At 39.8% G+C, this 12,581-nt stretch overlaps 1 protein-coding gene across 21 annotated transcripts in view; it reads left to right on the top strand.

Moving 5' to 3' along the window:
• Nucleotides 1-12,581, top strand: part of FBRSL1 (fibrosin like 1) — a 717,289-nt gene that overhangs the window by 510,343 nt on the left and 194,365 nt on the right. For 20 of the 21 annotated variants that reach the window (XM_065568038.1, XM_065568033.1, XM_065568034.1 and 17 more), the window contains one exon: nucleotides 3,042-3,071. The exons of the other annotated variant lie outside the window; for it this stretch is intronic. In XM_065568038.1, coding sequence (XP_065424110.1) covers nucleotides 3,042-3,071 — 30 coding nt within the window. The remainder of the gene's footprint in view (nucleotides 1-3,041; nucleotides 3,072-12,581) is intronic. 21 annotated transcript variants of the gene reach the window in all.

Below are 12,581 nucleotides of genomic sequence, written 5' to 3'. Positions count from 1 at the left end.
GTAAAAGGAGCTCAAAAGTGAAAATAGGGTTGCATAAACTTATGGTGGGCTGTGAGGGGAGACGTACTTGCATCTGAAGAAGTGAGGTTCTTACCCACGAAAGCTTATGCTCCCAATACTTCTGTTAGTCTCAAAGGTGCCACAGGACCCTTTGTTGCTTTTTACAGATTCAGACTAACACGGCTACCCCTCTGATACTTGCAAGTACTTGCATCTGAAGAAGTGAGGTTCTTACCCACGAAAGCTTATGCTCCCAATACTTCTGTTAGTCTCAAAGGTGCCACAGGACCCTCTGTTGCTATTTGCCATTTTGTTGCCCAATCACTTAGTTTTGTGAGATCTTTTTGAAGTTCTTCACAGTCTGCTTTGGACTTAACTATCTTTAGCAGTTTAATATCATCTGCAAACTTTGCCGCCTCACTGTTTACCCCTTTCTCCAGATCATTTATGAATAAGTTGAATAGGATTGGTCCGAGGACTGACCCTTGGGGAACACCACTAGTTACCCCTCTCCATTCTGAGAATTTACCATTAATTCCTACCCTTTGTTCCCTGTCTTGTAACCAGTTCTCAATCCATGAAAGGACCTTCCCTTTTATCCCATGGCAGCTTAATTTACATAAGAGCCTTTGGTGAGGGACCTTGTCAAAGGCTTTCTGGAAATCTAAGTACACTGTGTCCACTGGATCCCCCTTGTCCACATGTTTGTTGACCCCTTCAAAGAATTCTAATAGATTAGTAAGACACGATTTCCCTTTACAGAAACCATGTTGACTATTGCTCAACAGTTTATATTTTTCTATGTGTCGGACAATTTTATTCTTAACTATTGTTTCGACTAATTTGCCCGGTACAGACGTTAGACTTACCGGTCTGTAATTGCCAGGATCACCTCTAGAGCCCTTTTTAAATATTGGCGTTACATTAGCTAACTTCCAGTTATTGGGTACAGAAGCTGATTTAAAGGACAGGTTACAAACCTTAGTTAACAGTTCCGCAACTTCACATTTGAGTTCTTTCAGAACTCTTGGGTGAATGCCATCTGGTCCCGGTGACTTGTTAATGTTACGTTTATCAATTAATTCCAAAACCTCCTCTCGTGACACTTCAATCCATGACAGTTCCTCAGATTTGTCACCTACAAAAGCCAGCTCAGGTTTGGGAATCTCCCTAACATCCTCAGCCGTGAAGACTGAAGCAAAGAATCCATTTAGTTTCTCTGCAATGACTTTATCGTCTTTAAGCGCTCCTTTTGTATCTCGATCATCAAGGGGCCCCACTGGTTGTTTAGCAGGCTTCCTGGTTCTGATGTACTTAAAAAACATTTTGTTATTACCTTTGGAGTTTTTGGCTAGCCATTCTTCAGACTCCTCTTTGGCTTTTCTTATTACATTCTTGCACTTAATTTGGCAGCGTTTATGCTCCTTTCTATTTGCCTCACTAGGATTTGACTTCCACTTTTTAAAGGAAGTCTTTTTATCTCTCACTGCTTCTTTTACATGGTTGTTAAGCCACGGTGGCTCTTTTTTAGAGGCAAGAGTGTCACAGCATTGTTTTAAAACTGTGGCATTTGTCAGTGAAAGGAGGCTGAAAACCAGAAGAGGCCGTTACAATTTGAAGAAGGGGTGGGGCATGTCATTTTTTAAAGACTTTTGAAGCATTTGAAAATGTTTGATGAAATAACAGCCAAAAAATTGACTGCTCCCCACCCCTCTCCCCCATCCATGATCTACATAAATTTTTAGATGGGAATATTATTACTGCAAAAAGTTAGGTGAGAATAAGCTTTAGAGTGGAAACCCGGGGCAATCTTAACTATAGAATCATGACCGACGAATGCCAAAGTTCATTCTGTGCTTTGTACTTATCAAAGAATACAAAGTCATAAGATCCTTCTGGCACTTGGGGATGACCACTTCATATGCCAAAAGGAAGGAGAGATTTCTATGTAATTTCTAAGGCAAACCACAGAAAGGCAAGAGTGTCACAGCATAACTGCATGACGGTTTCACAACGTTCCAATTAAACTGTTCTACAGTAAGAAACAATACTCCCTCTCTGGAGATTAGAAGATGGGGACTAGATGACCTAAGAAAAGGTTTCCTTTTCTTTCTTCGGTAATACAAATGTGCAAATTTCTCACCGCCAGTTTCCATACTTGTGGTGCATGGTCTGAGCTTGTTGAGCCCCAATAAAGCGTTTCACAACATGGATTCCCATCCTAACCTCCATTTGCAAATGTGCGCTGCAATATCCATGCATGGTGAACTAAAATTCCAGTGGAACCAGAAGCCCCACAACAGCTAGACATTTCCACTCTGTGTGGGTTTATTTCTATCTTGCAAACGTAAATCTTTCTGACCTGTGGCCAATGAAATCCATACACCCCTAAACATTCAGAGCTCAAGTTATCTTGCCATCACTTGTGCAATGAAAATGAAATATTCCCTTTTCAGAAACGGTAAAAGAGTTCACTCTGTAACTCCTTAAATAAACACTTTTCGACTTGGGTTCGCAATCTCATTTTAAGCTACACTATTTAAAATAATTTATTATATATATATTTTAAATTACCATTATGGGTGCCACTAATCTGATTTAGAAATTGTTGCCACCTTCACAGTTTCCTCATTAAATGACAAAGTGCTTATCAAACTAGAGGCATCCACAGCTGTGTCTATACATTTCCAGAGTTTTGGATGAAAAGAGGGCAAGATTTGTGTTGAAATATCCATGTGACATCCAGTGGTTATTGCAACACATAGCTGATTGTCTCATTTGATTAAAGCCCACTTTGTGTGTGAACATCTAATTCAACTATGAGCACATTGTATTTTTATTAAAAAAAGAGGAAATTGCTATTTCTTTGCATTTTTTATTTATGTTGGCAATGTAAAATGCATACAATGAAAGTGTACTCTCTGTTCATTGAAATATCTATTAAGCAGCCACCTGAAAGATTGTAGATGATGATGCAGGAGTTTCATTTATATACAGATATTTCATGAAGCCTTTTCTCTCTCTCTTTCTCTAATCTGCAGTGTGACAGCGAGAGTGATATTGACGATAAGGTAAGACTGAATTCCCTTTTTCCATATGCTTCACTAGCTTGGAAATTCCCCTACGAGAAAAATAAAAATGAATCTAACAATAACATAATATTTTCCTTTAGCCTTCATGTCAAATTTAGAAATATCAGTAACTTGTATCCGCTTCACAAGATGATAGTCTCAGCCTTTGCCCTAAGCTTAGACATGCAGCCGAGCTTTCTGTTGCTAACACAATACCCCTTCTTGATTAATGTGCCAGGGTTTAGTAGGATGCAAGCCACTGTGTTGGCACTATCTTTTTGTGTTGGAGAAAGACTTCCCTGATGACTCCTCTAGAGCCAATATTTTATTTATAATAACCTTTGAACATGTCAGTTTTGTAATGGGTTGAGAAGATGGACAACTGGTACTGCACTGTCTGTGAGGATAGGTAACTGTCAGGGAGTATTTTGTCATGTTGCATGCATATTTATCACGCAGCAATGATTTTTCTGACCTTTTTGTTTGATACAGATGTTAGACAGTGAGAGGCTATAGGAATATGTTTTGGTATATGTACAGGGACTTCTTGTTTCATCCCCTTGACCTTCATTCTTGTGCTTGACCATCACCTTTGCAATGAAAACAGACAACCCCTACTGGAAGCAGCAACTGCAACATGCTTTTGAACATCAAGCATTTAAAATATTCAGCGTCCCCATAGCCATCTGTTTTAGCAGATATTAGTCTCAGGTTAAGCCTTCATCAAACCTGTTCTATTCTTTGTTTTGCCAGTCCCTTATATCCATGCATGAGAACCAACAACATGCACAGATTCCACTGGGTCAGCATTACAAATGTAAAGGCTGAGTTCTGAAGTTCCATATCCTGTTTGGCAGCACAACTGCCTGTAACCATAGGAAGAAGTGAATTCAAGATGCAGCATTGAAAGCTAATGCTAACTAAATTTTATGAGGGTTGTTTGTTTGTTTTTTGGCATGGGTTTAAAACCAGGAAAATGTCTGCTGTCCTTCATTTTTTCATTGTATTCTTTTAAAAGTCCACTCAAATATCTAATTTTCCCTGAATGAAACAACAGATACATTTTGGCAAAAAATCTTAAACAAAGAGGAATATTTTAATCATGGCTCTTGATTGAAACATACAGTGGACATTTTCAGCAAACATTTTGTTTTTGCAGCATATGTTTCTAAGGCTGTCTTCCATATAAGGATAAATAACAACAGAGGGTGGTTTTTGGCAGAGAAACAGGTTGAATTTACTCCCCCAAAGCTTGGGTACCAAAGGGTTAAAACATTTCTTATACTGCCCAATCAAAGAAAGTAAAGGCAATCATTTAGAAAACAGTTTAAAAGATCTGCCAGTCAAACCTCAGATGAAGTTGTAAGTGACATGTAGTTTTATTATACAGCTATGCTATTAATGATTATCTAAATTACACTGGTAGACCCAGCTAGCCTGAGACTGACGTTTGTTAGATTAGGTTTGACTTCACCTTGTAGTGAAGAAATTGAAATCTGAACAACATTGATTAGCTTTCAGAATGTGGGATCTGAGGTTACCTTTAGAGGAAGCGGCATTGTGTTTGGCTGGTAACTTACTGTCCTTTACAGCAAATGAAAGACCATTGTAGCATCCCATACCATTATTATAGCATTTCATATATATCTGTAATTGGACCATCCAGTCTCATACATGTTCCAACTACCCCCTCCTTTTAGTAAATCCTACCTAATCAAAGTACTTTCTGTACCAAAAAGGGAGAGAGAGCAATTGTCTTTTTTTATCTCTCTTCTCTGATCTGTAAAGACATGAGGCAAGACATCAGTTTCATTAAGTGGGTCTCTGGCATTAAGTAAAGTTGCCTTTTGTGTCCGCAAAGACACGTGCATGTAGCACATAAGTATCAGCACCATTATGGCTGAAGTGGAGGGATTTCAGTCTTTCCAATGGGCCTTATAGTGCAAATGCCCTTCATGTGGAATTCCCACTAAATTCATGGAGCACATGGAGAATCAGGCTCTGTTTACATCTGATGTTATACATAAGTGGACAACTGTTGGGTATAGATCTTAATCCTGCCCTGGCTGATGCAACAAGGAGCTATCAAAATGCTGGCCTGAGTGGCCTCAACAAAGAATTCCTTATTGTAGCCTGAGAGATTACACTGGGGACTTGGGGAGTATTTCTACTCCTCAGAACATTAGCAAAGTATGCCCTCTAATAACATTTCCTGCCCTTTGCAGCCAGTTGTAGGGCTAGACATATGCTCTAGCCCACACACCACACTCTCTAAGGGATAAGAGGTATGGACTCTGCACCTTTCTTAGCATTTTAAAGTGCTACAGAGAGATCCTATCTTGCTGCTTGCTCAGCAAGAAGCTCTCTGTGCCATCTTTATATATAATACATACACACATACCCTTTGAGCGCTAATTAAATGCAGGGCAGCATTTAATAATAAAATACTTTGCGCTTACATAGCATTTTTCATTTGTAGATCTCAAATCACTTCACTAAGGTGGGTTAGTAGCAGCTGCAATCCCATTTTATTGGTGGGGAAATGGGAGGGGGGAGAAATTGTCCACAATTACACAGAGTCCGTGGCATCAGCTGGGAATAAAACTCAAGTCTTCCGACTCCCAGTTCCATATTCTATCCACTGCCTATTGCTTATCCCTTATTTATTTAGCCCATAGATATATAGGTTGTTACAGCACCCAACATTTTAAAAATGCGTATGTTAGAGCAACATTTGTAATTTTTCTTCCCTGTATTAGTAGCTATAAGCAGACACTTCATAGTTTATACTTTTATGCAGTCACATCCAGTACTCTAGAGGGCAGTGGCATAGGGTAATCAAGTTAGAGCACAGTTAATTATAAAGAAGATGAACCAGAACGGAAGAGTGATATTTATAGTTGCATGAGGTGCAGTCTGATGGCAGATTGTGACAGTGCTTCAAATGATGACTCTGCTGTTTTTAAAAGCACAGAGACTTCAGGTAGGTATACTAATCAAGCCAAGAACTAATCTGCCCCTTGCACTTTCTGAGGGAGAGTGCTGCGAATTTCCACCAACCGTTGCCTCAAGCTTCTGTTTCACCACAGAACTCTCCAGGGAAGCGAACGGGAAGATACTTTCTTGCACCCACTTTCCATCCTTTCTAAGAACTGTTTTTTGGGTTTTTTTAAATGAAACAATAAACTGAGCTTTTCTACCACTGAGACAAACTAAGAGCTCTGCCAACCATGCATTCCCAGAGACGGTAACATGAAACCCATTACTTCTGCCTTATGTTCACTGAAGGGCATGGATTTGGACTCTGCCATTGTTAGGAGAATTACAGGGTAGTTTGTGGTAGCTGTGGAGAGTATATCACCTTTTTGGGGGGAGGGGATGTTGCGGGAAGAGGAGGGGAGTTTGTCTGGTAACGGTTTTACACTATGTTCCAAACTGTGCAGTAGCTGCTATGTGAGGCTCATGGTCCATAAACATTGTTACAGAAAATATATACTCCTTTAATAGCAACAACAGCATTAACAGATAGCAATTACCCTTCATTTTCAGGAACTATAAAGTCTCCATTAATTCAAGATTTATGTAGTTATAGCATTTAACACAGGAATAACACCACAGAGAATTGGTTTATACACATGTAATGAGAGAGCTTATGGCATACTTTAGTGAACATTAACATAATAGAGTAATATAAACCATCAACAGTTCCACTTATTGTCTCTTACCTGCTTTAGCATCACTATGAAAAGTGGCTAGCAGCTTGGTAATGTGCTCTGTTAAACGGCGTTCTGCAGAAAGCCAAAAGTCAAGTTGCATAAAACAAGGGAATGAGTAAGCTCTGCTCATTACACCAAAATGTTGTTCTGATTTTTTTTTAATAACAATGTTCACGACCGTGTTTTTTTTTTTAAAAAAGCCGATTTCTTTCTTTCGAAGTAATTCAGCGTTCATGTTCTTTCATTCTTGGGCTTCTGTCTGCTGTGTGTAAAATTATGGGTTGTCAGTTTAATTGTATGGACCCTGGGTATAAGCAAGCTCTCCAAATCAAGGGTTAGATATCAGGCATTTCTTCATTTAATGTGGTGCTAAATAAGACATAGAAAAAATGACATTGTGTTTCCAAGTTAATTAAATGTTCGCTGTGTGTTTATGCTGCAATTCAGTTTTGTATTCTAGCTCTGGTAGGAGAGCTTCAAGTAAGTAATATCTGAGCTTGAAGTGAAAATTACAAAGAGCATTGGTGGAGTTGCCAAAATGGTGTTTTCACAGTGCTCTTTGCAAAAGCACAGTAAGTTTGCTTCAGGCTCCTTTGTAGCCCATTTGTTAGACCTTATTCACACACCATAATTTAGTTCTTCAAATTCTACTTCACTCTGCTCCTGTTATTTACTGGGCACTGACAATGCGTTCAGCACCTTATAAATATATGACAGCTTACAGTCCTTGCTCCAAATAGTGTACAATGTCAGCACTGCCCAAAGTCTTCAGATGTACACAGTACATAGAGAGCTAGTACAAGTATGGATGATGTAAGAGTCTTGCAAAGGTCATTTTTGAAATGCTTCTTGGAGCAAAAATATTCCCAACATGTAATCAGATAAACCTTTGTGAATGTTTTTTTCCCCATTTCCCCCATTAATTTCCACTCTGTCATTGATGTTCAGCATCACTGGACTGAAGGAACACTGGATGGAGAACTCACTTTGTAGCTCATCGGTGCCCCTCCATAATCAGCTGAAAATGTTTAATAGCAAAAGGGATGGGCAATGTAAATACCCATCCAAATCTCTGTCAGTTCCCAGACCCAAACCTAACCCTCTGTTCAGGTTGACTGACTGCGTCTTAAGCTTTCATTCTCCACGCGGGTCTTCCTTTGTCCAATGTCTGATGCATCCTCAGTTCTTTGGCTTCCCATTAAAAATATTCTGGGGCACAAATAACCAGAAAGCTCCAGACTGCGAAGTGCATTTCACACGAGTCCAGGTGAGGCTGTCAGAACTACAGAACCTTATCTCACAAAAACAGAAGTTACAGATGCTGGAGACTTCTTTTTTTTCTAAAAAGCAACAGAGGGTCCTGTGGCACCTTTGAGACTAACAGAGACTTTGTTAGTCTCAAAGGTGCCACAGGACCCTCTGTTGCTTTTTACAGATTCAGACTAACACGGCTACCCCTCTGATACTTTTTTTTCTAGCTTCTTGATTACTTTGTCCAGAAATGAGTTCTAGGTGTGTTACATTCTGTCTACTGGAGCAGTTTAAAGACTAGGAATGCACAAAGAGCTGAGTCATTGCACTCTATTGTATCAGCCCTTGTACTCCGGGGCCCGGACTGGTGCATGGGTCAGTGTTGAAGTCAAGAGGTTACATTTGCCTCTCCTGGATTGAGAATTCATGTGTCACCACTCCCCCGAACCAAAATGCAGGATGAACGTACCTGTTGGCTGGTAGATTCTGCTTGTCAGATGCTGTTTCAACTGCTCCCTTGTGGTTTACAAGATGAGTAAAAAGCTCTTGATAGAATTGCAACAATCATGCACTCTATCAGGGATCATGAATTATTCTGTATATACTATAAAGAAAATTTAACTTAAAAAGTAAAGAACTTTAATGACATTTCATAATATCCTGACTCTCTTTACCAAACTGCATTTTTTGACTAGAAACAAGATGTCCTTCTGAACAAATAGATTACGTTGAGCTTCGTAATGCCTGAAAACTCAATTTGAAAGCTTCACTCTTTTTTCTGTGCTTTTAAAGAAGTTTGCTGTACTTTCTCTGTTTTGTTGGGTTTCCTTTAATTTTGTGTGATATTTTTATTATTACCCATGCATCGTGACTCCCCGGTGTATTGACAGTTGCAAAAACATTTAAAAGGGAGAAATGGCTGAATGAAGTTTTTATGAGTTCACTTCTGCTTAAGAATAAGATGATGGGTCTGAGCAGGATGCAGTGTAGGTAAAATTGGTGGTAAACTCAGCATTTGAAGCTCTGCACTGCTTACCAGTGCCCAATGCCAATTTACAGCCATTTGTCATCTGGAAGTTTAAAACCATATTGAGCCAATGATTCAGCTTTACCATACCCCATGATGTCCCATCCCAATATTTGCATTGCATTGGCTTGAAGTTTGTCAAAAATCATAGCAAATATACACAAAAAACATGGTTCCCAAACCTCACAGACCTACTTAAGGGCTCTGTTTCCCTGGCCTTTCTCACACCTGTGTCGAAATTAGTTGGAGATCTTTGCCTAAATCTTTGGCAGCAGCTGACTTAATTTGTGGTTTACTGCTCCTGACAGTTTATTGGGGAAGCAAAGCGCGCCTTCATTTCCAATAATAAACAGCCCACCCGCCGACACTTTGACAGACTTAATGGTTTTTTATACAAAAATGGACAGACTTAATGTTTCGACTGTAGCGATCATCTGTCCTGATCTCCTTAATGAAATTAGATTAAGTGCACCTGGGAAAATGCTGAGACGGCACATTGCTTTCATCACCTCCTTTAATTTAAAACCAATTTGCGGGGAAAATATTCTCTGAAGCCAAGGGATGCAGAAAGAAAAAAGGAGGGAGGGAGGAAGGGAAGGGGATTTTTAAATCTATCTGGATAGCTGCTGGCAGTTTTAATTCCTTTCCCTGCTGGCAATGTGAAATATTAACAGCCTTAAGAACTGAGAGTTTAAAGACTCACTCACTATCCCTTCTGTCTTTGGTAGGGAGGAAAGAAACAAAACAAAATCTTTACAATCAAGATCACATCCAAGGACAAAGTCATTTGCATTTTAAGGCTTTTAGATTGGGGTGGCCGGGGAAGGAAGGCCTGATGGATTTACAAAGGTTTGCTCACCTTTCCTGCACTTCAAACAGCTGGGATGAATTTCCCTAAAATGTATAATTTCCTCTGATTTTTTAACTGTGGAAATATTCTTTAGCGGTTGCTATATATCTTGGTAATGATTCAGTTGTCCAGGTAAATGGTATTTTGCCAATGTAGCTGTAAAACCAGATGCAATATGTACAATATAAGATGGCAAAAGAGCTGAAAACTATTAGAAACGTTCCTTGGATTCATGCGGATGAGAGACAGAAACATGTCTTTTTAATTAATAAAAAGTTCCAAAGACTAAGCAGAATCCCTTTTCCATGAAGGATTTTTCTTATTTTCCCACCCTGTCTTCATTGATTGGAAAAGCCCTAAAAATTTGCTGAAGGGCTTTCATAATTGAGCTACAGTGAAAATTAGGCTTTAAAAATGCCTGGGATAGGTTGGAATCTTCCTGTATGAGGAAAAAGATAGATATGTGTTCAATGCTTATAGCTTTTGGCATTTCGATTCCTCTGTAGTATTGTAGGGTCAACAACACAGAGCTGATTTATCCGGTACCTGCCTCAGGTTTCCGTCTTGTTGGATCAGTAGCATTCAGACTATGGGCAAGTAGTTTGCACAGATTTGAATCTTTTCCAATTCATTTTTATTCAGCTTCATTCTTCCTACAAGATTTTCATCAGCCTCGGTGTCCTGTCAGGATACCCACCACATTCTGTGCCTGTCCAGTATCTGACACAGCCAGTCCCCAAATCAAAGAGCAAAATCCCCTCCCCAAATATCTCAATAGTGAAGGACACGAATGCAAAAAATGTAGGTCTAATCCCTATAGTCTGAGCACAATCACCAAATCTTATATTTTCATTTGCCTGTCAATAGTCAACACTGAGGCCTCAGTCTAAATAACATTGGAAGGGAATTCCAAGAATATTAAACTTAACATTCAAAATAACAACATCCGTGGGACTTGATTGTGCAAATCTTTATCTGTGCAAGTAGAGCCTGGTTTTCAGAAGTTCTGAACATCCACAACTCTAGCTGCTCAGCAGTTCTAAAAATCAGGCCAGTCGTCATTAGTCACTTGACTGGTCCTATTGACCTCAGTGGGACTACTTATGTGAGTAAGACTTTGCGTTAGCAGGCCAATTATTGTCAATGCATCATTCAGGTGATTTAAGTCTTAGTCTTAGATGTGCTGCTCAACAAGAAAGATCAGCCCCAAATGTTCTTGTCCATAAATACTAGTTCAGGGGAAAGGGCCACGTTCGCTTTAAAGATCTTCATTTGTTATTTAATGGAATCAACCTGAGAAGTATTTTTAAAGATAATCAAGCAGGTGTAGCTAGCTGGAATATTATAAATAGAAAAGCAATAGGCTGAAATTGAAAGGGTTCCCATTCCTATATAAACCAGGTTGGTAATATCAATAGATCTAAGTTTAATTTGTAGTGTCTGCAGCTCTCAAAACCTAAGCAATCTCTTAGTTCTGGATATAAATATGCTTTCTGAACTATTTATTTATACTAATTGCTGAAGCCTGCCCTGTGATATATGATATGCACCACTGCGTATCCTGGACAATCAGACTATGGTTAATACGTGACCATGAGTCTCTTATTCCCTTAGCCTGAACTTTTGTCTGTCCCTCATCGTCCCTCCAATCCCCACGGAACCCAAGTGAAAGGGGCAGGGGAAGGAAACAGAATTTGCCTGTTTTTAGGATTCTAGTAGTTATTAACGAGGAAGGCCTATTAGAATGATCATTGAGCTTGGCCCCCTGCGAGGGCAGGTTATAGCCACACAATAGAGGACCCTCCTCCAGCCTTCTTTGAGTCCCTCCACTGGCACCGTCTTTTCCATAAAATGCTAGTTTCTTGTCCTCCTTTTCAGGGCCCCTCCCAGCTCTGTCTCTGCCCACCAATCCCTTTTTGTTCTAATGCACCACCCACACCTCTTCCACTCTGACAGCACCGCCAGCCTGTCTTCCTTTTGATCCTCCTCTCCCACCACTGTCTTCTGATGTTATTGCTAAGACCAAAATTTTGCCGTGGTTATTTTCAGTAAAAGTTATGAACAGGATACGGGCAATAAACAAAAATTCATGGAAGCTGTGACCTGTCTGTGACTTTTGCTGCTGCGTCTGCATGGTTTCCCCTGCCACCTTGGTGGCTGGGAGCTGAGAGGTTCCTCCTCCACCCACGGCGGCTGGGAGCTGGTATTTCCTCCTTCAAATCTCTTCTCAAGACACTTCTACCATGAGGTCTACAAAAGATCATAGCTAGGCTGATGTGCATTTGGGGATAGCTGATATTTATTTTAATTTATTCTGTTTTATGGGGCTTCTTTTCTTCCTGTGAGCTCTTCAGAGCAGAGATGATGTCCTGCTCTGTGTGTGGAGGCAACTTAGCATGTTCTAGTCACTACTGGAATACAAATAACGCACAGTAATAATAATTTGTGCTTATATAACATTTTTCATCCAGAGATCTCAAAGTGTGCTAAAAGATGAGTAAGCATTATTATCATCATTTTACAGGTGAAAATGCTGAGGTTCAGAGAAAATAAGTGATTTGCCTGTGGTCATATAATGAACTAGTGGCAGAGTTGGGACTAGAAGCCCAGGTCTCCTGATTCAGTCCCAGGATGTAACCACTTCCTCTACTAGTAGTATTATTACA

Source organism: Chrysemys picta, chromosome 15 (genome assembly GCF_011386835.1).
Source record: "Chrysemys picta bellii isolate R12L10 chromosome 15, ASM1138683v2, whole genome shotgun sequence".
NCBI lineage: Eukaryota > Metazoa > Chordata > Testudines > Emydidae > Chrysemys > Chrysemys picta.
This window is presented reverse-complemented; position numbering and strand designations above follow the sequence as displayed.